The sequence below is a fragment of the Mercurialis annua genome, linkage group LG6, assembly GCF_937616625.2.
Source record: "Mercurialis annua linkage group LG6, ddMerAnnu1.2, whole genome shotgun sequence".
Lineage (NCBI taxonomy): Eukaryota > Viridiplantae > Streptophyta > Magnoliopsida > Malpighiales > Euphorbiaceae > Mercurialis > Mercurialis annua.
Window position 1 is genome coordinate 44,650,001 of NC_065575.1, and position 26,647 is coordinate 44,676,647.

General features: G+C 39.8%; 3 protein-coding genes across 3 annotated transcripts; 1 reads left to right on the forward strand and 2 right to left on the reverse strand.

The window, feature by feature from the left end:
- Nucleotides 1-5,753: 5,753 nt before the first annotated feature.
- LOC126688000 (cytochrome P450 86A8) lies at nucleotides 5,754-8,421 on the forward strand. Its single transcript, XM_050382555.2, has one exon. The coding sequence runs from the start codon at nucleotides 6,340-6,342 to the stop codon at nucleotides 8,020-8,022; it is 1,683 nt and encodes a 560-aa protein (XP_050238512.1). The 5' UTR covers nucleotides 5,754-6,339; the 3' UTR covers nucleotides 8,023-8,421.
- A 1,393-nt stretch (nucleotides 8,422-9,814) lies between these two features.
- LOC126687312 (ascorbate transporter, chloroplastic) lies at nucleotides 9,815-15,830 on the reverse strand. Its single transcript, XM_050381844.2, has 11 exons — nucleotides 15,575-15,830; nucleotides 14,133-14,620; nucleotides 13,833-13,940; nucleotides 13,446-13,601; nucleotides 13,051-13,266; nucleotides 12,580-12,789; nucleotides 12,267-12,404; nucleotides 12,041-12,142; nucleotides 10,968-11,033; nucleotides 10,656-10,740; nucleotides 9,815-10,153 (listed from the first exon to the last, which is right to left on the reverse strand). Exons 1-11 carry the CDS (start codon nucleotides 15,627-15,629, stop codon nucleotides 10,056-10,058), a joined length of 1,722 nt encoding a protein of 573 aa, XP_050237801.1. The 5' UTR covers nucleotides 15,630-15,830; the 3' UTR covers nucleotides 9,815-10,055.
- A 5,008-nt stretch (nucleotides 15,831-20,838) lies between these two features.
- LOC126687938 (uncharacterized) lies at nucleotides 20,839-25,075 on the reverse strand. Its single transcript, XM_050382492.1, has 6 exons — nucleotides 24,911-25,075; nucleotides 24,298-24,595; nucleotides 23,753-23,970; nucleotides 23,441-23,644; nucleotides 21,896-23,398; nucleotides 20,839-20,961 (listed from the first exon to the last, which is right to left on the reverse strand). Exons 1-6 carry the CDS (start codon nucleotides 25,073-25,075, stop codon nucleotides 20,839-20,841), a joined length of 2,511 nt encoding a protein of 836 aa, XP_050238449.1.
- Nucleotides 25,076-26,647: the final 1,572 nt, after the last annotated feature.

A 26,647-nucleotide genomic window follows, 5' to 3' on the forward strand; every position in this document is an offset into this window, starting at 1 on the left:
GCCTAATAATATATAATCATTTAAAAAAATTAACCTTCTTTACTAAAACTAACCTAATTTTCACAAACCTAACTTAATATTTTTTAAACAAAATTAAATATTAATAATTTCAATTAATCTCTTTTAATTATAATAAACACATAATTTAATCTCTACTTTAATTAACTACTCTAAATAAACTAGTGTAATTTAATTTAAAACAATTAGAATAACCTAATTTAATTATAACACTAATTTCTAATCTAATTAAACTTAATAATAATCAAAATTGAAAATTGAAGTTAAAAAAACTAACCTAGGTGATCGGAGGTTGGCAGCGGACAGCAGAGGTGATCGGAGGTTGGCAGCGGCGGACAAAACCGGTGGCCGGAGGTCAGCAGCGGCGGAGGGCGGCAGGCAGCGGTTTCTATTTAAAAAAAATACAACTTTATTATATAATTAAACAAATAACAAAACAATTAAAATATATAAACTAACTCACCGGAAAGAGGAGGGAGAGAAATGACGCCGGAATGCTTTCGCCGGAGAGGAGCAGTGGTGGCGGAGAAAAAAGAGAGGGAGGAGAGGAGGCGGTCGGTGAAGAAAAAAGAGAGGGAAGGAGAGGGAGAGGGATTTCGCCGGAAAAGAGAGGGCAGAGGGCGGAGAGGGAGAGTGATTTCGCCGGAAAAGGAGAGAAGGAGAGGGAGAGCGGCGGAAAAAAAAAGAGAGAGAGAGAGTCTGAGAGTGAGAGTGAGAAAAAAGGAAGTGGGTAAGTTAGGTTAAGGTTTTACCGACGGAACTAGTCCGTCGGTAATTCCGTCGGTAAAAACATAACCCTTAATGAAACGCATCGTTTCATTAAGGGATGATTTACCGACGGAACTCTATATCCGTCGGTAATTTACAAAATTAGCGACGGACGTAAATAATCCGTCGCTAATGTACCAAAGCAAATTGGCGCCTCCGTTCCCGCCATGTTCCCTCCAAAAGTAGCGACCGAATTGAATTAATCGGTCGCTAAACATGGTGGATTTAGCGACGGACTAAGTCCGTCGCTAAATCCGTCGCTAAACAGCTGATTAGCGACGGAATTGGCATCCGTCGCCAAATTCCGTCGCTAATCAGCTGTTTTCTAGTAGTGACAAAATCACTCTCTAAACTCTGTCTAAATAGTGCAAGACAATCAACCAACCATGGCGTTTCCTGGATAACACAACCATAATGATTGACTCGTATTGCACTGTACTAAAACGTTCTAATTATATCCGAATATTATTGCTCAAAAAAATTAGAGAAAAAAACTTAGTTAAAAAGTTGCAAGTAAGGTTTGTAAATGTACACCTCTTTATTAGGAAGACATAGTGTATGTATCAACAAACAAAAAAGCGTAATATTAAAAAATATTGTGATATTAATATTACAACAATCGTAGCTAAAACTCATATTTTTTAAATTAACTAACAACGTTCCACATTTTGAAAACAAAATTAAATGATTATAAAAATGAGTGTCGAATCAACTCAGACCAAATCAACCAGCTCACTGATCGAACTCTTCATCCACGCATAAAATTAGAATCTCTTAGATCGAAATCTAAGATAATGTGTTTCATTTCATATTATAAACTCGAAAATTTAAGTTATTTCAAGTAATGTGATATTTTCACAACACACAGATACCTTTTATTTTTTAAATTTCATTATAAACACCAACATCAACACTCATTGAATGCATGGTTTATGAGATCAAATGCCAAAAAAATACTCCCTCCGTCCCGTTTAAAAAGTCTCATATTCTATTTTGGAATGTCCCATTTAAAAAGTCTCATTACTATTTTTAGAATACTTTTCCATTGAATATCCCATTTTACCCTTATTTTAGTTATTTTAAAAGAGTTTTATGGAAAATTCCACTATCATTAACAGAGGCAAAACATGAAAAAAACAAGAAAAGACAAGAATAATTAATATTTTTTTAGTCTGTGTGTAAAATCAAATGGGATTTGTAAAGTGGGACGGAGGGAGTATTAATTTAAAGTGTCATGAGGATTTTGCTAGGTTAATCTAACTTCAGGTTATTTTAGTAGTTAACCCTTATAATTTCACCACTTATTATGCAATCAACGTTCCACCTAAATTTGGCAGTAGTGAGCCATTAGCCAATACGTATGTTGTGGTAATTTATGATAAAGGGAATTGAGAATTTGATATGCATAGTAGCAGTTGCAGGCTGCAACTCTCAAATTTCTATTTGTTGAATTTGTCAACGCGGATGATCGAGTTTCGATGGTCTCTATTTATTGAGACCTAAGTCAACTTCCTCATCCTCATTCTCAACATTTACACACTATCCTATATATACGCAGGTTGACTTTCATTTCTTAAAAAGTCGGTTTTTCAATTATTTTTTTCCATTAAAAATCACTCCAAAATTTTATACTACAACCCAACGGATAATTATATTGTTATACTTATTTCGTTTTAATAGAATTCAAACATTCATCTATTTTTAATACTAAATCACAATCTTTAAAATGAAAACTTTTTATCTTATTTTTATTTAAAATCCATTATTATTATTATTATTATTCAAAAAAAAACAATGTTTGTCGAAGTGTTTAATTATATTTTTAAAACTGAAAATGACAAAATAGACAATTGTTTTTCAACATAAATCGATACTTCGTATTAATATAACTTGCAAATAAGAGGTTAAAACTAAATATATTAACGAAAAGTAGAATGTTTTTATAAAATATATCACATCCATCCTATAAAATCAATCAAATTTTTCTATTTTAACGTCCCAAAAGATAACTTTATAAAACATATAAAATCGATCCGTTCTACAAAGATACTTTTTTTATTTTTAACGTCCTAATTAATATAGATAAATATTTATTTTTAACGTCCTAAAATCTAACCATCATTTTTCTAATCCTTGTATAAATTCAATTTTAACTATGATTGCGGGACTAGTGTAGCATTAGATATTAAATTGACCAACACAATAATCCCAAATAAAGAAAAATAAAAAGCTGTTAAAAATAAGTTTACTATCCAAGCTTATGGATGGAATTGGGTGTTTGGTGAATGTGAAGGGGTAGATTCATCGACCAAGGTAGTAAATCAGCCATATAAATTTGGTCCCCTACCCATTTACTTTCTCCTATCTCCAGACATTCGTAATTGGAATCAACAACAACTATAACTATATTTCATCAGAAGATAGGTCAACCGTCCTTGAAACTCTTTATTTCTTTTTTATCTTGATGATCTTAGCACTTCGTCATTTATAAATTTTAGCAAAGTTGCACTTCCAAATATTTTTTAAGGTTTTGCAATCAAATCTATCCTAAACGCTTAAATTCCACCAATCTTACGCATCGAGTTTACATCTAAAGTAGTTTGTCAAATATGTTTCTAAAAAATAATTTGAACATTCTGATCTGTTAATATTGCAAATTAAGACAAAAACATTCAATCCTCAAAATATATTTTCAAGTACGTAATCCTCATTTTAAACTAAAACTACATTTTCTAAATTGAAATTAATGATCAATTGTGTAAAACTATCATTTATCAGATAATAAACTTATAAAAATAAATTATGAAAATAGATACTATAATTTAGAAGTTGCGTATTTTCGTTCGAATTTGTAAAATTAACAGACTATAATGTTCAAATGATCAAAATTGTGGATATTATAAATTATTTTGCGTTTATCTAATTACTGATAAGATTTTGTTTATTTTATCCAATTGGGGTATTTTCATAGATCTTTCTCACAAGAAGTTTACTAATTTAAATTGTAAAATTTATTTAAACGAAAATAATTGACTATTATTGAGTCTAGCTAAACAAAAATTCCACACTGGAAATAAAAGCACAACCACCTAGCTAAAAACTACCGATGGTCGCATGGCTTATTACTATCTAGTTGAAATTATAATCCTTAATAATTTTCACATGACTTTCATTTGTATCATCACCACCCTCTATTAAAAACTTCCAACTATTCATTAAAAAAAACTTCCAAAATGGTTAACATTGAAATAAATACTTAATTCTTAAATAAATCAAGTTCACCTTGCTTATTGGTAATATTCATTAAAAGATAATTATTGATAAATCAAAGAACTATTTATTAATTTTTTGGTAATAAAGGTCCGTCTGAAGACTATAATGCACTGATCAGAAGAACGCCAAAAGAAAATTGAAAATTGGAATAGCCCATTTTCAGATCCCTAAACTATACATGTTTTGTTTATATGGTCTTTAAACTATTTTTTGTCCTTATCTGGTCCTTCAACTAAGTAAAAACGCATTTTGAAGTCCCTTAACGATAAAAACGACGTTTCGTTATTTTTAAAAATGCAAATTGATACTCTAAACGGCGTCGTTTTTGGCATTTAGGGACTGAAAAAAAATTTTTCACTAAGTTGAAGGACCAGATAAGAACAAAAAATAGTTTAAGGATCTGATAAACAAAACTGGTATAGTTTAACAACCTAAAAATGGATTTTTCAAAAAAATTCCAGACACTCACTTTGATTATCAAATTAATATGAATCGAAGAAAGAAGCAAAAAAAAGTTAAATGTAAGAATGTTAAAAAAAATATAAGAGAAAATTATAATTTTACTTTTTGGAAAATATATATAAAGAGTTGTGGCGTGTAAGATTTCTCTTACATTCTAATGTCATTTGTTGAACGATATAACTCTGTTATTTTTTCAGAAAAAATATGTTAGGGGGCGTGTGGTGTTGGAGAAACATTTTATTGTGTCGGATATTCCGTTTCAAGTTATGTTTTGATCAGCGGTTATATATGTTTAATGTCAAGAGACTACTCTTGTGCCTCAGTATTTGTTTTTCTGTGGAGAAACTACAAATTGCAGTAATGTCTAATTACACATGTATTAGCCTCTGAACAAATTAATTAAAGGCAAACAAGATAAATATATTTGGAGTTCCAATGTAACAAACAGACTGATAGTAAAAGGGTTTCAGGTAATGAGCAAGAATGTACATAGAAGAATTGACTTCTATCCTGCAATAATACAATACCATAAATATATCAGAAATACCACAAGCAGCACTAGTGGTCACTGCTCACAACTTTTATTTTTTTTGATAAAAACCTTTTTTTATTTTTCATATCATATAAATCATTATTTAATAGTAAGAATTTTAAAATTTTACCGATGAGCTATGGCTCAAATGGTATAAGCGTTAGGCATCAAACTACTAGGTCATGGGTTCGATTCCTCCCACAAGCGCTCCCCTCTCAATTATAAAAAAAAATAGTAAGAATTTTAAGATTTTGTTTGGTTACCCACCCAGTTTTCACAGTTTCGCCCTGACTAATCCGGATTCGACCCGTGTCGCGCACCTAGCATGGCGGACGAGTCTGCCAGCAGAAATTTTCTGCATTCACAAGACTCAAACCCGAGACCTTACTTAATCAATATCAAGCCGTTTAACAGTTGGACTAATATTCCCGTTGGTAGAATTTAAGGATTTTTAATGAAGAAGGTTTATACCGTGTGAAGCTGAATCATTTTTTGATTATTTGTGGTAGAAAAAAGAAAAGAGTTCGTGAATTAATACCATAAGCAAAAGCAAAGGTGGTATAATAAATAGTTAGCGCGGTTTGCTCACCAAACCCTAACCAAAACCCCACATGACAAACCCATTTTTCATTTAAGACTCACAGCTCTTTATAAAATCAAAAAATTAATTATAATAATTCACTCATCACAGCAATGATCTTATTGCTAAAATTAACACACTGGATTACATTGCATATATGATTCATTATTTTTAAAGCTTCTATTTCTTCTTTGTGTGTCTCCTTTTGGACTCTCTCTGCTGTCTTAGTTCCTCAACTAATCTCATTAATTTCTCTTTATTCAATGCCCTCAATTTAATTCCCCTCTCCCCTTTGCCTGCAAAATTAGGTGTCCTAAGAACTAAAACTTTAAAAAATTTAAAAAACAAGTTGGCTGTTTTTATTTTTTTTTATTTTTACACCTTCAAAGTCACCAACGACCACACAGTGCATTAATGGTAGTGCATCTGATGCAATTTAAAGAAACAGTCTGTCTTTAAAATTATTGCATTTCACCTATAAATCTCTCTATCTCATTACACTCCATTTTGTACTACTCACTCTATATTTTTTCTTCTTCCTCTCTGTATTTCTTTTCTCATATTACACCCCAAAACCCTACTTCATTTCTTGATTTCTTGTACAGTTCTGTTCATATAGTAAAAAACCCAGTTTTTTTTCAAGAAAATAAAATCTGGGTTTTTGTTTTTATCAAATTTCATTGAGGTACGTTCTTTTTTATATGTAATGGATATGTTAACGGCGTTAATGCTGTTTTCTGCCGTTACTGTTTATCTGTTGTGGTTTACGTTTATTTCACGGTCGTTAAAAGGTCCGCGTGTGTGGCCTTTATTGGGCAGTCTTCCTGGTTTGATTGAGAATTGTGACCGGTTGCATGACTGGATCTGTGACAATCTCCGCGCGTGTAGCGGCACGTACCAGACTTGCATCTGTGCTATTCCGTTTCTTGCTAAGAAGCAGGGTCTCGTGACGGTCACGTGTGACCCGAGAAATATAGAGCATATTTTGAAGACCCGGTTCTATAATTACCCTAAAGGTCCCACGTGGCAAGCGGTGTTTCATGATTTGCTTGGTGAGGGGATTTTTAACTCTGATGGTGACACGTGGCTGTTTCAGCGGAGAACTGCCGCACTGGAATTTACCACCAGGACTCTTCGTCAAGCCATGGCTCGATGGGTTAGCCGAGCTATTAAGTTGAGATTTTGTCCTATTCTTGAAGCTGCTCAACTTAAAGCTGAGCCGATTGATCTTCAAGATACGTTACTTCGGCTCACTTTTGATAATATTTGCGGCTTGGCTTTTGGCCAAGATCCACAGACGTGCGCGCCCGGGCTTCCTGATAACAGCTTTGCTTCGGCTTTTGATCGAGCCACAGAAGCCTCTCTTCAACGGTTTATTTTGCCTGAAATTTTGTGGAAGTTTAAGAAATGGCTTGGGCTTGGAATGGAAGTCAGCTTGAACCGAAGCCTTGGCCAGCTTGACGAGTACTTAACGTCCGTTATAGACGCACGTAAAACTGAGTTGCTAAACCAACAAAAAGACGGTAACTTCCACGACGATCTCCTGTCAAGATTCATGAAGAAAAAAGAATCCTACTCAGACACATTCCTTCAACACGTGGCACTCAATTTCATCCTAGCTGGACGTGACACGTCATCCGTTGCTTTGAGCTGGTTCTTCTGGCTGCTCATACAAAACCCATCAGTGGAAGAGAAAATCCTGAACGAATTATGCACAGTTCTGATCGAGACACGTGGCGATGACGCGTCAAAATGGGTCGACGAGCCACTAGGGTTTGAAGAAGTTGATCGTTTGATCTACTTAAAAGCAGCATTATCAGAAACCCTAAGGCTATACCCATCAGTTCCTCAAGACTCGAAGCATGCAGCGGCTGATGACGTGTTACCGGACGGAACATTCGTGCCGGCGGGTTCGTCGATCACATATTCAATATATGCAGCCGGGAGAATGAAGTCCAGTTGGGGTGACGACTGCCTAGAGTTTAAACCAGAACGGTGGCTATCAGAAGATGGTCACAGTTTTATAAACCACGACTCTTACAAATTTGTAGCATTCAACGCCGGTCCAAGAATCTGTTTAGGCAAACACTTGGCATATTTACAAATGAAGTCCGTCGCGTCAGCGTTGCTTCTCCGGCACCGGTTAACCTTGGTGCCAGGTCACAAGGTGGAGCAGAAAATGTCGTTAACACTGTTCATGAAAGATGGGCTTAAAGTAAATGTGCACGAGAGAGATTTAAGTGAAACTGTGGCAAGAATAGTGAGAAAAAATAATAAGAATCACAGCAAGTTGCATGGGAGTAACGGTGAGGGAATTAACGGCGTTAGATGTAACGGAGAAGCTTGTAACGGCGTCAGTTTAAACGGAAAGGAGGTGGTGGTTGTGTAGTTTAAGGATATTGTTGAAGAATTGGTGAGTTTGGTGAAGGGTATTTAAAGAGGATGAAGTACTCCATGTGAGTCTGAGACAAAATTAAAGGGTTGGAAAAAATTTGCATGTGGAGAAGAGTACGTATTTAAAGAATACCTCAAAAAAAGAAGAAGAGAATACCTTCAAATCTTATAGATTTTATTGCTTCTTCCATTTGTTGATAGAAGAAGAGTAGAGTGAGTTTTTGAACTAACTCTTTAATTTTTATTTTGAGAAATTCTCAATTCTTTATTTATGTGTAATTGTTCATTTTTATTTAATTTGTGTTTCAAAGTTGATTTTTAGTTTGTTTTTGTTTTATATTTGTAAGTTTATTGAAGGATATCAAAATAAAATTGCTCATATTTGATAGTTAAATATTGTTGTAACCTCTTACTAATAATTGGTGTCAAAAAGAGAACATAGAGCAAGTGTTTGATTGTATTGCTTTTAATAAATGTTCACTTTACATTCTAAACTTGATACAAATGATCAATTAAGGGTAATCTTGTGGTTTTAAGAATGAAAACCATAATTTTGATTTTATGGCTCGTTTTGCCCCATCAACTTCAAATTGTTCAATAATTCTTTTGCACTTTAACTTCAATTTATAAATAATGCTTTATTTTCCGACAACTCATTCGAAGAGATAAAACGAGCTAAGATGTTAACTTTTTATATTTTTTTCCAAAGTCATAAACTTGATCTTAATGAGTCAAATTCATGGGCAAGATGAACCTTTGTTGGTTTTGCTTTATACTTGTCTTCTTAAAAGTGAGGTACGTAATTAAGTATATTTATGTACTCATAATTAATATTAGAAGCATAATACTATCTTTGTGAGATAAAGTCATCTTTATATAGCTACTTTCACGATTTAGTACTCTGTTTATATTTGATATCCTACTATTTTTGGAATGAATGCTATCAATTTGTTTACTAGCTAGGCTACTTCCAAATTGAAGTGAATAAATTGCTCCTTTTTACTTATTCAGGATATAACAAATTCAGGATATATTGCACAAAGAATGGTGTTGGAACATTTCCCTTTTGTTTTCAGAATAGAGCCTCAACCTGGCATTGTCTCGTCATTTGTAAGGAAAATATGAAAGTTTCAAAATTTAGAAAAATAAAATCATAATTTTAACCTAATTTGAAGAGATGATAATTATTTTGCCTTATTTTATGTTAACTGAGGAAACTAGGAGAGGACTAAAATACTTTAATTGAACTAACAAGCTATAGCATAAATGTATAAGCACTGGGCTGCATTTTGTTGAAATCGTGGATTTAGTTTCTTGCAAAAAAGTTAAAAATTCCACCCTTTCCATTGATAATAAATAAATAAATAAAATTGATTATAACTTAAATAACAATATTAATTAATAATTTTATATGCATTTTATTAGCTATTATGAATTGCTATTTAATAAAGGTATATCGATTGAAATGGTGAATCAATTGATTATATTAAAATGTATTATAAGTAATAAATATAACTCTAATTAAATTTTAATTAAATTTTTTATATGCATCTTAAATCAAATAAATTTATCAATCGTGGATAGAAAAAGTAATAAAATACAAGTGTGTTATATTTGTCATTTGTGGTGAGGTGGTGTAGACATTTATAGTAGACAAGAAATAAAAATAGCCATCTGTATTGTTTAATTTGTCTTTTTAATGATGGACATATAAGCTGAAGCATTGTATGGCAGCAATGCGATTACCTGTCATCTACATCAACAAAACGCAAATGAAAGAAAGGGACTTATAACCGATTAAAAAGGTCTATTAATAAAGCCAACCCAATACATGTCATAGCAAACCAAGTTCCTGAAATTAAGCTATCAGCAAAACTTTTAATCTGGCTTTAGCCATTAATTGGTTCAGCAAACTTTTACTTTTCTCCCTCAGTTTCTTATACTTCCATCTCCTTAGCTTGAAAAAACTGCATCTCTCTCTCACTCATTTGAAGCACATATTTTTTTCAACCCCAATCATGCAATTTTCTAGTCCAGAATCTTCTCTCCAGTTGAAAATAAGTTCCAAACTAATGTGCCTATAATGTATAGTGCTACAGCCACCTTAAACACATCATCCCACGAACCTACATGAACACAATTGCAAAAGTAAACAACAAACTTGAAACTAGTTAAAAAAATGCAATGATTATGGGGTACCCAAAGAATTACCGCGCTGTATTTTGGTGACCAAACTTTGATTCGTTTTAATTTGGTAACCTAACTTTGATTCTGTTTCGACTAAAGGTTTTACTGTAAAAAATTGCATATGCGGCGGCAAGAGTTTATTTTTCTTTTCGTGAACTTGTTATGTATGGATAATTTATCCTAAAAACTCCTCACTTAAATGAAATTATGCATATGTGACAAAATAATCAAAACCCGATTGTCGCTTGGCAAAAATAAGCAAAATTTGGCTGCCATGTAAGCATTTTTTGTCGTAAAATCTCCCGATGTAATGAAATTAATTAGCAACCAAAATGAAACGAATCAAAAGTTGGTGAATAAAGCAATACCCTGAGAATCAATTATCCAAAAATGCAATGTCCCACAGCAGGTGCAGTGGGGTTACTTTTCAGTTTTATTTACCTCTTTGAAGAATGTATCCAGTAGCAGCCGTACCAAAGACACCAGCAAGCACTCCGGCAGTATTTGACAGACCTAATAGAACTCCCTGTAATTGGAGACCGATAGTTTTTTCGTTAGAATCATCATCTTAACAGTTCGCCAAGACAAATTGTACGAAGATCGGTTTCCATTTTATAAACGAGTTACAATTTTCTATAAATTGTCTAATAAATTGTCTCAAATGTTTCTAATCACTGTGTCACCGGTGACGTACCAAGTAAGTTGTCAACAATTACACAAGTTGCATCACAGTCACATAAGGAAATAACTCACAGCATAACGGGGACCGATGTCTTGGTGATTTGAGTAGAGTCCAGACTGAGAGAATGCATCAGATCCCTGCCACCAACAGTGTACTTCACGGTCAATTAATGAAAGATGTAGCAAACTATAAAGTCAATCTAAAGTACAACTACATTTGGTGCCAGCCTCTCATTAGCAACATTTGCACATGGCGCATTAAATATTTCGTATAGTAGCTTAGATACAGTTGCATCAATTTTCTGGTAAATATGCTTAATTGAGATCCTAGTACATGTTTTAGGATTTTAGAAGTGATTCTGTTTTATATTCTTCAATTAGTGTGTTTTTAGTGAGCATTCGGCAATTACTCGTCTTCTTGCAGGATGATAAAAATGCACTTGGCCTTGCTTTGCTCAATGCATACTGAATTTTCTAATTACTTCTCTATCAAGAAATGGAGGTAATAGACAGATAAAGTAAGAAACAAAGAAAACTACGAATGTCTTTTCTTAGGCAAAACAGTCTAATCCATTTTTCAGATGCAGTGTAAAGAGAAATAAAACAAATCCATTTCCTTCAAGGGCCTGAAATTGCTTATAACAGGTTTATCATGCATATCATTTCAATCTACTTCTAAATAGCTTTGATAACCTCAGACGAAAGATTCTTGTATAAACCTTTTTTGTATTTTTTTCTTCTTTTTTAAAGAGGATTAAAGAATTTCGCTCATACTCTCATGGTGACTTGACTGGAACCCAAGATCTATTAATCTAGAGGGAGCGCTCTTACCAGTTAGTATGTTTTTCTTCTTTAAAAACTTCTCAGTATTATTATATTATATAGGGAATATCGGTACGATACCACTATATGTAAATATATCTGGTGCAGAGTCTTAGTTTAAACAGGCAGCCAAATGGGTGTCTTTCAGTAGGTCTATAAGAATAGTAGAGGGTTCTTCATTTAACCTTTCCTGGAACTTATTAGATCAGAATATTCTGTTTGGATGACTGGATTACAGTTCTAGACAAGTTTATTTTAAATAAACTAATGACAGAAGAAAACACTTCAAGGTTAAGCGAAAATGTAATCAAGTTAGAACAAACCTGGCTGCAAGCCATGCATAGTACAGCCATAGCTGGAGTTTTAACATGGCTCAGCTGGGTTAGAAAGAAGGCTGGGCCCAAGAACCCAATGGATTGCATGATCTGCAACATTGAAGAGCTATAATTAAATTTAGAACAAAAGAAGACGATGTTTTGAGCTAACTGGATAATTGACTCCCTAATTAGCCATCTACGATATCGTGAGCTAACAGGATTTGATACATGCCTTTCGAACATTAGTAATGGAAAAACCTCTGCTCACAAGTGTATCAGCAATCCACCCTCCAAGATTTGCAAAGAAAGCCATTGTCAACCATGGCAAGACACAGAATAGTCCAGACTCGGTGAGGTTAAACTTCAAAACCTGAATAAACAACCACAAAATCGAAGAACACATAAATTAATTTAATTATGGTATTATCTATCAGTATGGTATCTCATTTTTTTCAAAATCAATCATAAATGAGATCTAATCCAGAACAAGAAAAGCAAACTATGCACCCAGTAATGGATAATTTTCTTAGTACTGTCTCAATCACCTGATTGTAATATGTAGGCATCCACGTTAAAAGAATAAAAGTTCCCCAATTATGACAGAAATGAGAAATAATGAGAGCCCAGACAGGTGCTTTTGATAGTATTAATTTCCAAGGAATAACTGAAACAGGTTCCTTAGACACACTGCCTCCCAGTATAAGCTTTTTCTCCTGTATGCTAAGTTCCGGGTCATCATTCGGAGAGCTATATGCCTAGGGAGAAAAGCAATCAATAGGAAGAAAAACATGGAGTTAAGTCCCAAAATATTCCAGTAGCAAAGAATAATTGAATAGAAAAAGGCTGCCCTGCAAATCACATAGTCAGCATGTAACAGATATAAATAACAGTAAGCCAGTGTAGCTTCTACAACATGCTTATAAGCTATAACGATAAATCTTAGAAAGAATGAAAAAAGGATCAACAAAAATTTGAAGATTTGCACCGAAAAGCAGCTAAATGAAGCAATGACTGACCTTTCTCAGCCACAAAACAAACCATATACTTCCTAGCGATCCGAATGAGTAAAAGACTGATGGCCATCCAAATTTATGGATTAGAATGGGAGAGACCGCCAATCCCGTGACAGAACCAAGATACATGCCACTATAAACTAGAGCAAGTGATCTGCTTCTCTCTGACACTGGAATCCACTTGGAAAGAATGTTATTCATGGCAGGCATAGCAACACCCTGAATACAAAGTACCCTGAATGAATACCCTTTAGCTACTCATAGGAAAGAAACTATACACATCTAGAATACAGGTCCTTTGGGTTATAATTAATTTGAGTTTGGAGAAGAACTGAGAATGTATGCTTGGTAATTGAAATTTTTAAAACCTATTAACACAAAACGGCTTAAAGACCAACCTCGCCAATCCCCATGAAAGCCCGCATCATCAGCAGAAAAGGGAGTCCAAGTTTTGCAGCAAGAGGAGTCAACACAGTAGCTATTGACCACCAGACCACTCCAAAACCCAATACTACTTTTCCACCAATTTTATCTGCCCAAATACCTCCAAGAATCTGTGTAGAAGAATATATAGGAGTATGTTTTACATATAGGACCAGAATGAAAATTCCAAATCAAGGTATTTAGCAACTTGAGTAAGTAAAACACTATCATATAGTTTGAAATGAGCTTAGCGCCAATTTTTTAATTTACACTCCACTACTTCAGAGTTCAGACAATAAGTTTGCCGCACACAAGATCAACTTTTTTGTGTTTCTGAATGTTCCAATGATCCAGATTTATACCTGCGTCATTAAGTAGCCCCAGAAAAATGAAGACTGAATTAATCCAACTGTTGCACTGTTCCAGTTAAACTCTTGTGACATTGGAAGTATTGCGATGCTCATGTTTACCTACAATAAAACATATGACCAAAGCAACCATGTCAAGTGAAAGCCCTTATTGCTAATTGCAGCTTCATTGTAATATCATCCAAATATAAAATGCTGAAAAGTTAAATTCCATCATGGAAAGATCAAATACTGAGACAAAGTCCAAAACTAAGCTAACATGAGTTGAAGTAGGGAATTTGTAAAGGTACTCACACGGTCCATATTGCATAATAAGAATGCCATAAAACAGAGTAGCACAATCCCCCAGCGCCTTGGAAACTCCTCCCACCAAGGAAGATTTCTTTCTACTAAGACAGCCTCACTTGAACCCTCTGCTACAGCAGCTTCTGTTATGTCATACTCTTCAGATTTATAGTTAGCACGAATTCTATTGACTTTGACATACTCAAAATGCTGACACTGCCCTTTGCTCAGGTGAAGCCAGTTGGCAACTGAAGCAAATGAAGAACAGTTACATTTTCGTAGACTTCTTTGTAAAGGAACTGCTACAGACTTCAAAGCTTTTTCATCGGAATGATTTGTGACTCGAAGAACAGGGGAGCATGAGAATCCGGAAGTAGATGATATAGCCATTCGGCTATAACACTTTCTGTCGAAGATGTTCCCATGTGAAAATCTTGTCGCTACAATGCCTGGTCTTTCTCCCTTAAGTTGTGAAGTAGATTGTTCATAAACTTTGCCTGCAAAGTACAAACTACTTAAGGCCTTGTTTGGCAAAAGAAAAAATACTTTCTTTTAAATGCTTGCTTTTCTTACAAGTCGATAGTCGGAATGCTGACATTATCATAATAATTATCCACTATAATTGAATTCTTATTTCTTTTGGACTTCCCAAACATGCGTAAACTGCATTGCTTAAACTAATTTTCTTGGTTATGAACTCAAGTCAGGTGAGTTATGGCAAAATTAAACATACAATTGGTCTGCACATGATTTAACTTTTAGGTAGAACATTAAGCAATATTTTATCAAAAGTAAACAGGGGTCTTAAAACAGTGGGCCATACAATGCAACACAACCACAGATAATATTGAAGCCATTCTTAACCGAGCGGATTTCCCAAAGTTTGAGATGAGTAAATAACAAATAATTTTTTCTAAACTTCAAAATAAACTATAATCACCAAATGCATGATCCACTAACTCGTAGCTAATTTGGTTAGCATATATTATTTCTTTTAAGTAGTAAATGAGAGTTAAAAAAATAGATTTACAAAGACAGCATAATATTTACAGTAAATTAATAACACTTCTAGTTTAGGAAAACAATTAATTAATCATTTAACTAAACACACAAGTAAAATTAATTGTTGCATCTAGCTACAAAAATAGAAACAATTCTTATCAAATAAAACATGAATATCATTTTAAAATCTTTTCACTGAAAATCCAGCAAGTAAAGCAGTAAGATAATGTTGACACAACTAATTAAATATATACAAGAACAAACAAACAAAATCAATTAAAAATTGAAAATCAAAGTTGATTTTAAAACAAATAATAAAACTAATGCAACCTTATCTCTTTTAGTCTAACTAATAAAAAAAACACTGAAATCCAACTGAAATCTATGGAATGAGCTAGGCATAAGAACCGCAGAAATAGAAATGCTGCTCGGAAAATCATAACCGATACCTGAGCCGATGATAGAACCGAAATTCCGGCTAGAAATCAAGCTGCCGATAGCCATTGCTTTTAGCTAAACAACTAGACTGAGAGTTGAGAGAGCTAACTGATTTAAACCATTTCAAAACCAGTGGTAAAATAAACCGATGCTCAGTAACCGTTACTAAAGAAGCTCTTTGGTTGGCTCTCTATTTTTCTCTATCTCTGCTAGCAGAGAGGATAAAACGACAGTCCTTTTTTTTATCATTAGCGGGAAAAAAACGAGCCAAGTGGTTGTTCATATACACAGGAAAGGAGGTCGAGAGGATGACACGTGGCAAATCATCCGCGTGATAAATTTGGTTCCTATTAGAAACAGTTGAAGCTTTTTGTGATACCCCCACCACACCAGGTAATTGTGGTGGTTTTTTCTAGGTATGGTAGGTGAATATAGAGGAAAGTGAAGGGTATTATTGGAAATTGAGATGGGAAAATCTGAGCCGTGATTACCGAGGTGGTTCTGTTCATTGCAAAAGTGGCCCTCCGATCACCGGAAAAAAGAACTATTTGTTGAAAATAACGTGGAATATTCGGATAGTGAAACATTGCCACTGGATCTTGCAAAATCGTGACGTCTGCCAAAAAGGCCCAAAACCATAAGAAGTGCAAAGAAAATCCTCCAAGTTGTCTCCTGCTACACTCTCCTCCACAATTAATAATTTAATTTTATATAATAATCGGTATTTTATGAGTTTATCTGTTTTTCTATATAGTTTATATTCAACGGACTGAATCTTTTATCCATCTTTTTCAAACCCTTATTGATGAATCACCAAACTAAATCCGAGCTGCAACGACCTGCACACCACAAGCAGACAGAGGTCAGAAAGAACTCCGGTGGGGGTCACCGGACGTTCACTCCGACGCTCAAGTAAGATTTGAGGTAAAGGAAGAAGAAGAAGAGAAAAGAGAGTGCTTAGAGTAGAGAAAAAGAAATTACCTAGGGTTTGTCCTTAAACCCTCTATTTATAGTTAGGGTTTAAGGACAAACCTGCCTTGCTGGCAGGCTGTGAGCCCAGTGGTCCCAGAATTCGGTTATGCTCACGTGGGAGAATATCCCTGCAGGTGGCGCGGTTTGTTAGGTGTGTCAGAGGGAACATTCCTCGCGTACCTGTCAGAAGATCTTCTGTGGTCCCATGATCTGGTATGCGAGCGTGTGTTTCTGAACAAGACCTCGGAGCTCGGTAAGTCTCTAGAGCTCGGATAACTTGGGGACCAAGTTATCAAGGTTTTGAGATCTGAAAATGTCTCGAAGCTCGGGTCACCAGGTCCGGTCTTTCGGGTTTATGAACTCGGAGCTCGGCCTAGGTCTTAGTTGAATGTAACTCGGAGCCCGGACAGAATTCCTGGTCCGACCTTATCAGGCATGATTGTCTCGGATGATGTTTGACTTCCCATCGATCCAGTGACCCCCCAAGTCATGTGCTCTATGATTTCAAGAAGGTCGGACATTGTTACCAGATCGGTGAAATGCTTGACTTAGTGATGTTCGTTCCTGGCGAGGTTGCTTCGCCCCTACTAGATGTGCTACGTTATCACTAGTCCCCCCTCAGTATGTCGGATATTTATGTCCGAGCTGGTAGTGTGTACCGAGATCTCAGATCACGGGATCTCTGGCGTGCTTGTCCCGTTTATGGATGGTCTCTGACACCGAGCTGTTTGTCAGAGAGATAGGTGGGCTAATGTGGCTGTGTGAAAGGACGTGACTGTCGAGATGTCCTGTCTGACAGCTATTGTAGCCGTTGTCTTATGTGGCGGTTGCTTGTTGTCTACCCTAGGTCCACGTGTCTAGCAGTTAAGGCGTGAGCGCTTTCCCAGGGGACGTTTTGAGTGGGATGAGAGAGAAAATTAAAAGCGTGGCTTTTCATTTTCCCTCTCTTTTCAGTTGTAAGTTTCATTTTTTCAAACCTTACAAAACTCTTCGTTTTCTTTCTCTCTTTTCATTTCTTCCTGATTTGTAAGAAAAGAAAAGAAAAAACTCTCTGTTCTTCGTCTTCTCCAGATTTCTTCGTTTCCCTGAGGTTTCTGTGTCTCAGAGTTTGGTTGCTGTGTTTGCTGCGTGTGTCAAGTCTTCTTCTACATCTTTCCAGGAATCTTTCTGCATTTCTCTACAAGTAAGTGTCTTCTGTTTTTAATGATTTTGTTTTATTTTTCAAGCTTTTCATGTGTGTTTGATATGCTTGACTTCTGTTTTTGTGCAACGTTGCTTCGGAGAGTTTTATTTCAGAAATGTTTGATCGTTGTTCATTTTCAATGTATATGTTATGAACTGCTTAATTGAATTCCGTGATTTTGTTTTATTGTTTGTGTTCTTCGTCTGGGAAAAGAATTTCCAGAAATCTGGAAATTCTTTACGGTGTTCTTCGTGTTCTGATGGTTTCACCCCTTAGGAAATCTGTTTTGATTTGTAATTTCAAGTTTTAGTGAATTTGTCTTGTTTGTCTGGTGGAACTCGTCTCATCCGAGCTTGTTTCCCTGTCCTTAGGTATGTCGGGTGACCCATCAGATCGCGAGGAAGGGGTGGGTTATGATGATGACAATGTGGATATGGACGAGCCATCTGCTGATTTTTATGTGGTTCGTCCCCGGCCTGATGAGACTGCCGAGGTGGGAGAGGTGGGGACCTCGGTACCTGCTGGCCCTTCCCGAAAAGGGAAAGAAAAGAGGAAAACTGTCGGTGATAAGCCTGATGATCGGGACATCAAGGCGTCGCGGTGCACCCTGGGTTTTTTGAGGGCCGTGCGGAAAGCGTTCGACATCCCGCAGGAGTACGAGCTGTCTATGATTCCCGCGGGGAAGAGATTAAATGACGCTCCTCCCGAGAATACGATTATGCTCACCCTGGAGCATCTCCAGTCTGGCATCCGGTTTCCTATATCCGAGCAGTTCAAGAGGCTGAGCAACTACTTCGAAGTGCCGTTATCCCAGGTTCATCCTAATGGAGTTCGGCACTACTCTTGTTTCTTGGAGCTGTGCCGACAGACTGGGGTGACCGACAGTATGCGACTCTTCTGCTGCATGTACCTGATGTCGCTGAAAGATCAGAGTCATTTCGCCTATCTGCGATTCCGGGGTGAGAGGAAAGACTTGGCCGGAGGGCTGGTGTCGGGGATAACTGACTCCTTGAGGGACTTCAAGGAGGATTATTTTCAAGTGTCTCACCCTACTGCCTTCCAGGGGATGGTGACCACCTGGGTCGCTAAGTGTTATAAGCCCGACAAGTGGTTCCATACCCCTGGCCCTTTGGAGCGAGATGATATGTACAAGCTCCGGGATGCTGCTCCTGCTGGGGAGAAAGCACAGGCCGACGACCTGTGCCCTAAACTCCTGTTTGATTACTGGAAGGGCACAGCTGCGGCTAGCGCTGGTCTGTTTGTTGTTTTCTTTTCTCTTTTTGTTTTTATCTGTTGTGTGAAGTGGTTGCTACTGTTTGTGTTATATTTTAACTTTGTTTATGTTTTGATGTGATTGCAGTGAATAGTCTGGACCCCGCCAAACTGATCGGGAAGAAAAGAAAAAGGCCCGCTGTCCGGGCTGCGACCCCTACAGTCCGACAGGCTGCACCTGCTGTGGGTTCGGCTGTTCCCCGGCCTTCCCCTGCGGGTGAGGCTGCTGCTGATCCCAAGTCTCCGGAGGTTCCGGAAGGCGTTCAAGTTACGGGGTTGGATGCCATTCCACTCCGAGTTCAGAGGTCTGGCGAGGCGGAGTTTCCCCCTGCTGCCGAACCGAGAAGGGACATTCCCTTTGTGGATCTGGGCTCGGCGGAGACCGTGGTGGGACCTCGACAACCCGAGGATGTTCCTCAACGGGCTGCTCCTGAAGCTGGGGGTCCTAGCGCCCGTGCTGTGGGATCTCGGATGCCGGATCTGCCGGACGTGTCCTCTGATTCTAGCACGACCGCTTCTTGCCCTCAGGGGATAACTCGGGCAAGATTTGCCGAGTGGGTTGGGCAGCACAACCCGGGCGTCCGAGTGTCGATTCACGAGCTGCCTATCGCTGGGGATATTGCTCGGGTAACCACGCTACCCGAGGACGAGGCCTACTATAAGACCTACAAGCCAGAGAACTTGCTGGCAACGGTCTCCGCCCTCTGTATCCAGGTAATCTCTTCGACTTTTTATCTTGTTTTACTTGCTTTATTTCCCCTGTTGTTTTAAGTAACTTTGCTGTTTGTTCTCAGGCGGCTCAAATGTCTTACCGAGCTGATCGGCGGGCTAGTCAGAACGAGGACGACCTTCTCCTGGCCAAAAAGCTTATGCTGTCAGAGGCGGCCAAAGCCCGTGATGCAGAGAGGAGGGCTAGCGAAGCCGAGAATAGAGCCTTGGAGGCCGGGCAAAGGGCCTCGGACGGGGCTTCGCTGGTGGCTCAGCTGGAGGGCAAACTGAAAGACTCCGAGGATCGACGGTCGGAAGACCTGGAGATGCTGGGAAAGCTGAGGGGTGACATCAGTCGTCTAGAGACTGAGAAGGCTGCTGAGAAAGAAGATTTCTCCAAGCAGCTCGCTGATGTCACTCGCCGGAATGAGCTGGCCTCCAAGGGACTCCGGGATTCGGTGGAGGACCTGAAGAAGAAACTGGCTGAGGCCGAGAGGCGAGCCGAGAAAGCTGAGGCCCAAGCCGCGGAAGGCACAGTCCGAGAAGAGAACTTATATGAGGACTTCCGGAAGATGCTGTATGTTGGCGAGGTCCAAGTCGGCGAGTTCGTGAGAGGTCGGTTCGGAGCTGACGTCGACGTCTCAGATTTCAAGCTGGACGTGCTTGAGTTGCACCGCCGTGCCAAGGAGCTGCCTGAAGATTACGACATGCCAGCAGATATCGAAGATTATCTTGCTGATGATCAAGACCAGGGGCCGAACTGATGCAGCAGTTAATTGCTTGTAATAGTTTGAACAATTTTTCTTTTTCTTTGTAGATTTTTGGGATATTGAGCCTCGAGCTCTCTTTTTGTAAGTTTGAATATTTTCTTTTTTCTTGAATGAATTTTCCTTTGTATATATATCTTGATCTTTACTTGCCTATGTTTTCTTTGTTATACTCGTGTTATTTCTTTGAATGATGTTTTTGTTTTCTATCTTTAAAAATTTTGGTTAAGTATGTGACAACACGTTTGCATACTTAACTCAGACTAGTTTCCGAGCTGGCTCCAGTAGTGTGGACTTTTTTCTAGCCTCTTGTTTTCATATGTTGGTTCTTGACTTAGGCGTGGGATTAAAAAATGCTAGGATAGGTTCTTAGTTATTCATAGACCAAGTTTAAGCAAGTTGCTCGGCGTGGATAGCCTATTGTCTTGGGACAACCCGGAGTTGTTGTTGCTGGGGGTCGAGAATTGCTCGTAGTACGTTGGTGGCATCTAGCCTGCTGGTGGCACATAGCCCGTAGATGGCACATAGCCCATAGATGGCACATAGCCCGTAGATGGCACATAGCCCGCTGGTGGCACATAGCCCGTGGGTGGCACATAGCCCGCTGGTGGCACATAGCCCGTAGATGGCACATAGCCCGCTGGTGGCACATAGCCCGTGGGTGGCACATAGCCCGCTGGTGGCACATAGCCCGTAGATGGCACATAGCCCGCTGGTGGCACATAGCCCGTAGATGGCACATAGCCCGCTGGTGGCACATAGCCCGTAGATGGCACCTAGCCCGTGGATGGCACATAGCCCGTGAATTTTTTACCGAATAGAGTGCTCGGGTTTTGGAAAAGACATGAATTCTTTTTAATCTTTTTTATTCATTGAGGGGAAAAACTTATGTTTGAGTTTTACAAAAGCCTAACTCAAACATAAGTGAAAAAACCCCTAGGTACCTCGAAAATGAAAACAAGTAACTACTGATAGTATTTCCGAAGAACCTGGGAGTTCCAAGTTCTCGGGAGCACTCGGCCCGACATGTGTGCTATTTTATAAGCTCCTGCTCGTCCGACCTCAGTGACTCGATAGGGGCCTTCCCAGTTAGGTTCGAGCTTTCCCACTCCAGCATTTCCCTTAGCGATGTCTGCCCGTCGTAGGACCAGATCGCCGACTTGGAAACTCAAGGGTTTAACTCTCTTGTTATGATACTTAGCCATTCTTTGCTTGTATGCTTCGATTCTTAGCGCTGCCTGCTCTCTTCGCTCTTCCAGCAGGTCTAAGCATAATTTCTGTTCTTCCTCGTTCTTAGCCTCATCGAAGAACTGGACCCTTAGAGTTGGCATCCCGATTTCCACCGGTATCATTGCCTCGCACCCATATGTTAGAGAAAACGGGGTGTCTCCTGTGCCTGCCCTTGGCGTGGTTCTGTAAGCCCATATGACCTTCGGTAGCTCTTCCAGCCACTGTCTATCGAACTCCCCTAGCCTGGCCTTGAGCCCTTTTAGGATCGTCCGGTTGGTTACTTCGGTCATCCCATTGCTCTGCGGGTGAACTACTGAAGTGAAACGCAGGTCAATGTGCAAGTCGTTGCAAAATTCCTTGAAGGCTCGGCAGTTGAACTGCTTTCCGTTATCAGTTACCAACGCTCTGGGTATACCGAAACGACACACAATTTGCCTCCAGAAGAAATCCCGGATCCGAGCTTCTGTGATGGTGCTCACTGCCTCTACCTCGAGCCACTTAGTAAAGTGATCTACTGCTACTATCAAGAACTTTTTCTGCCCCGTGGTTGGCGTGAAAGGCCCCAGGATGTCAATTTCCCACGTTGCAAATGGCCAAGGACTGGTAATAGGACACTGCTCTGTAGTGGGAGCGTGTCGGATGTTCTGGTGCCTCTGACAGTTTTCACACTTCTTTACTATCTCCTCTGCCTGTCTGACCATCAAGGGCCAGTAGTAGCCTTGCAACACTGCTTTCTTTGCTAACATGCGAGGAGCTATGTGTGCCCCGCAAATACCTTCATGTATTTCTCTCAACACATACTCCCCTTCTTCTGCCGTCAAGCATCTCGACCACGGGTGGGTGAATGACTTTCTGTACAAGACTCCGTCGAGGAACGCGTAGTACGGAGCTTGTCGCAAGATTTTGTAGGCTTTATCTCTGTTTTCTGGCAGAGTTCCATCCATCAGGTAGTGGGCTATACCTTGCATCCAATTTTCCAACGGCTGAGTTAGAAAAATGGTTTCATGGTTGTCGATACTGGAATGCTTTTGAACAGAGAAATGGGCCCCCGGTATCTTTTCGTTCACTGTTGCTGCTTTGGCTAGTACATCGGCCTCTTGGTTTTCCAAACGAGGAACTTGCTCTATCACCCATTTTCCTCCGAGCTCCTGAATCTTGTTCAAGAAGAACTTGACTCTGTCCACGTATCTCCTCATTTCCGAATCCCGAGCTTCAAAGGTACCCAAGATTTGGCAAACGACTAACTGAGAATCACTCCTTATTGTTACGTGCTCGGCCTTGACCACGTTTACCATTCTCAATCCGATCAACAGAGCCTCATACTCCGCGGCATTGTTGGATGCCGGGAAATCGAATTTTACCGAGCTTCGGAGTGTGACTCCGTGAGGGCCTTTCAAGACTACGCCTGCTCCAGATCCATCCAGATTTGATGCCCCGTCGACTTCTAATACCCACCGTAGAAGTTGTTCGTCAGGTTCCTCAGGTTGGTCGCTTGCTGTGGTCTCGGCTATGAAATCTGCCAATACTTGTGCTTTCAGAGCCGGTCTGGGCTCATACCGGATGTCATATCCTCCCAGCTGGACCGACCAGCTGACCAGCCGTCCCGACATTTCTGGCCTCTGCAGCGCCTTTCTCAGAGGTTGGTTCGTACGTACTACAATGATGTGAGCCTCAAAATATCTCCTTAGCTTTTCCGCCGCCACCTTTAATGCCAAAGCAAATTTCTCAATTTTTGGGTATCTGACCTCCGGGCCTTTCAAGACCCTGCTGAGATAGTAAACTGGGGTTTGCAGACCCTTATCCTCCTTCACCAGGACTGCCGCTGCTGTCTCGTCATTCACCGAGAGATACAAGTACAAGATTTCCCCAGGCTCAGGTCTACCTAGCACCGGGGGTGTGCTGAGGTAAACCTTCAGCTCTTCAAAAGCTGTGTTACACTCCTCTGTCCACTTGAAATTCTTTGTATTCTTCAGGATTTTGAAAAATGGCAAACATCGTTTGGCCGAGCAACTCATGAATCTGCCCAACGCCGTTACTCTCCCGTTCAACTTTTGTACTTCCTTCACCGAGCTGGGTGCTTTCATGCTCATTACTGCCTCGATTTTCTCCGGGTTGGCCTCGATGCCTTTCTCCGAGATGAGGTGCCCTAGAAACTTCCCCGAGCGGACTGCGAAAACACACTTTTCTGGATTCAGCTTGAGGTTAAAACCCTTCAGCTTTTCAAAAGTTTCTGCCAAATCCTGTGCGTGATCCTCGATCCCCTTAGATTTCACTACTATGTCATCCACATAAACCTCGACATTCTTGCCCAGTTGATCTTTAAAAACATGATTCATGAGTCTTTGATAGGTTGCCCCAGCATTTTTCAAACCAAAAGGCATCTTCTTGTAGCAATAGGTCCCCAGATCCGTTGTGAAAGCTGTTTTTTCTTCGTCATCTTTGCTCATCGGGATCTGGTGATATCCCTGAGAAGCATCTAAGAATGCATAGACCGCAAATCCGCACGTCGCGTCCACCAGTTGGTCAATGTTTGGCAGAGGAAAACTGTCCTTTGGGCAGGCATTGTTTAGATCAGTGAAATCTATACAAAGCCTCCATCTACCGTTGGACTTCTTGATCAAGACTACATTAGCCAGCCATTCAGGGTAGTCTACTTTCCTGATGAACCCGGCTTTCAAGAGCTTCTCCACTTCATCTCGGATAGCAATCTGTTTCTCTAGAGAGAAAGTTCTTTTCTTTTGCTTGACAGGCTTACATTTTGCATCCACGTTTAACTTGTGCGAGATGATCTTAGGGTCTACCCCCCCAATATCCTCTGGCTTGTTGGTAAACTCCTCCACATACTGTTTTATCCAAGCTATGATAGCTTCCCGGTGCTCGTCTGGCCAGTCTACCCCCAACTTTACATACATCTCGGATCCCTCTGTAAGTTCAATCGTTTCTAAGTTTTCTCGGGGTTTCTGAGCTTTTTTCTCTCTGATGAGCAGCTCGGGTGTATCGATGTTCATCGTTTCCACCGTGCTGCCCATAGTGGCCATGTAACATTGCCTAGATAGGGTTTGGTTTCCCCTGATAGTTATGACCTCGTTTTCCATTGGGATTTTCATCATCAAGTAACGAATACTAGTCACTGCACCTGTGCTATACAACATAGGTCTACCTAGAATACCATTATAAGCAAGAGGCATGTCAACTATCATGAACAGTGAACGTACCTTCCGTGTTGGTTCCGCCAGGATTCCCTCTGTTCCGTCCTCCTGAGGTATTTCGATGCCGAGCTCCAAATCCAGCTCGACCATGCCCTCTGGGGTGACCGGAGCTCCCCCCAGCCCCAGGAGAGGAATGTTCACAGGCTTGAGGTCAGTCTTGGATCCTCCCATTGTCAAAAAGACTGACAGAGTCAACAAGTTAACCGAGCTTCCATCGTCCACCAGCAATCGTTTTACCCATTTCGATCCAATGATGGCTGATACAATCAAAGCGTCTTCATGAGGAAAATCTACTCCTTTCGCGTCCTCTGGCCCGAAAACAATGTTAGGCCATGGCGACCCAGTAGCTACCGACATGACCATCTTTTGCTTTTTCTTTCTACGTTTGCGACCATACTCGGATTCTGAGGTTCCTCCTGAGATAGTGTTGATTACTCCTGTGACTTGTGTTTTCTTTGATGGGGATTGGGCTTCCCTACTCCCCCCGGGCTCCGACCTGACCGAGTTGACCCTCGTATTTCCTCGGTCTTGGCCCTCCTTGGCCACAACAAAATGTTGTAATCGCCCCTGGCAGACCAACTTGTCTATTTCGCTTCGCAATCGTCCACATTCCTCCGTTTCGTGGCCATAACCATCGTGAAAATCACAGAACTTGGATCGGTCTCCATCTTTCACTAGCCTCGGTGGGTAACGAATCTCTTCGTTGTTGTGCTTGATCCAGGATAGAATTTGTTCCCTCGGAGTATTGAGTGGTACATACTGTCTCGGCACTCCTGCTCGATCCACATATCCTTCCGTTCCTCCTCCAATACTGAAACTTGGCTTAGTACCAGGCCCCGCATTTGACGGACTGGTCTGAGCATTGAATGGCTTGTTACCTCTGTACCCCGAAGTCTCGTTCAGAGGTCGGTACCGATCTTGGCTACGGTTAGATCCCTGAGTATTCTGCGTTTTACTGGGAACCGGGCTAGCCGTCCCGTAAGACTTCCTCTGCCTTTCCTCGTCGAGATTGATATAATTCCAAGCCCTGTCCATCAACTCGGTGTAAGTGTCAACCGGGTTGGTGATCAGGCTGTCTCGGAAGACTTGCATGCTGGTGTTATCTTTCATAGCATCGATGGCGGTATCATCGTTCAAATCTTCTATCATGATCGCCTCGGCATTGAACCGAGCAATGTAAGCTTTCAAACTTTCTCCCTGCTTTTGAAAGCATTTCTTCAAATCACTGGATCTTTTCTTTCGTTCGATGCTCGGGGCAAAATGAGTTTTGAAAGCCATAGCGAGCTCCCTAAAACTAGTAATAGAGCCCTCCTTGAGGTTCTGGTACCACTTTTGCGCCGCATCGCTCAACGTTGAAGGGAACACTTTGCACACCGTGGCGTCCGAGACACTTTGAACTCCCATGGCAACCTGAAAGCAACTTAAATGAGTCAACGGGTCGGATTTACCGTTATATCTGTCAATGGGCGGATATTTAAACTTATCTGGAAATGGGTCATCCCATATAGCCTTTGACAAAGGGCTAGCAATGCCACAGGTAGTAAAAGGTCGAGACTCTGCCTTGTGCCCTTTGTGCCTATCTAGCTCGGCCTGGACCAGACGAGTAACCTCGTCATGCAAAGTTTTCTGATGCTGTGACGCTGCACCCGAGCTATGAACACTTTCTGCCCCGTTTCTCCTGACCGGTGGAGCTCCTGCTCTCGCGGTCCGCAGAGGATCTGCCTCCGGGTCTGGGTCTCCCCT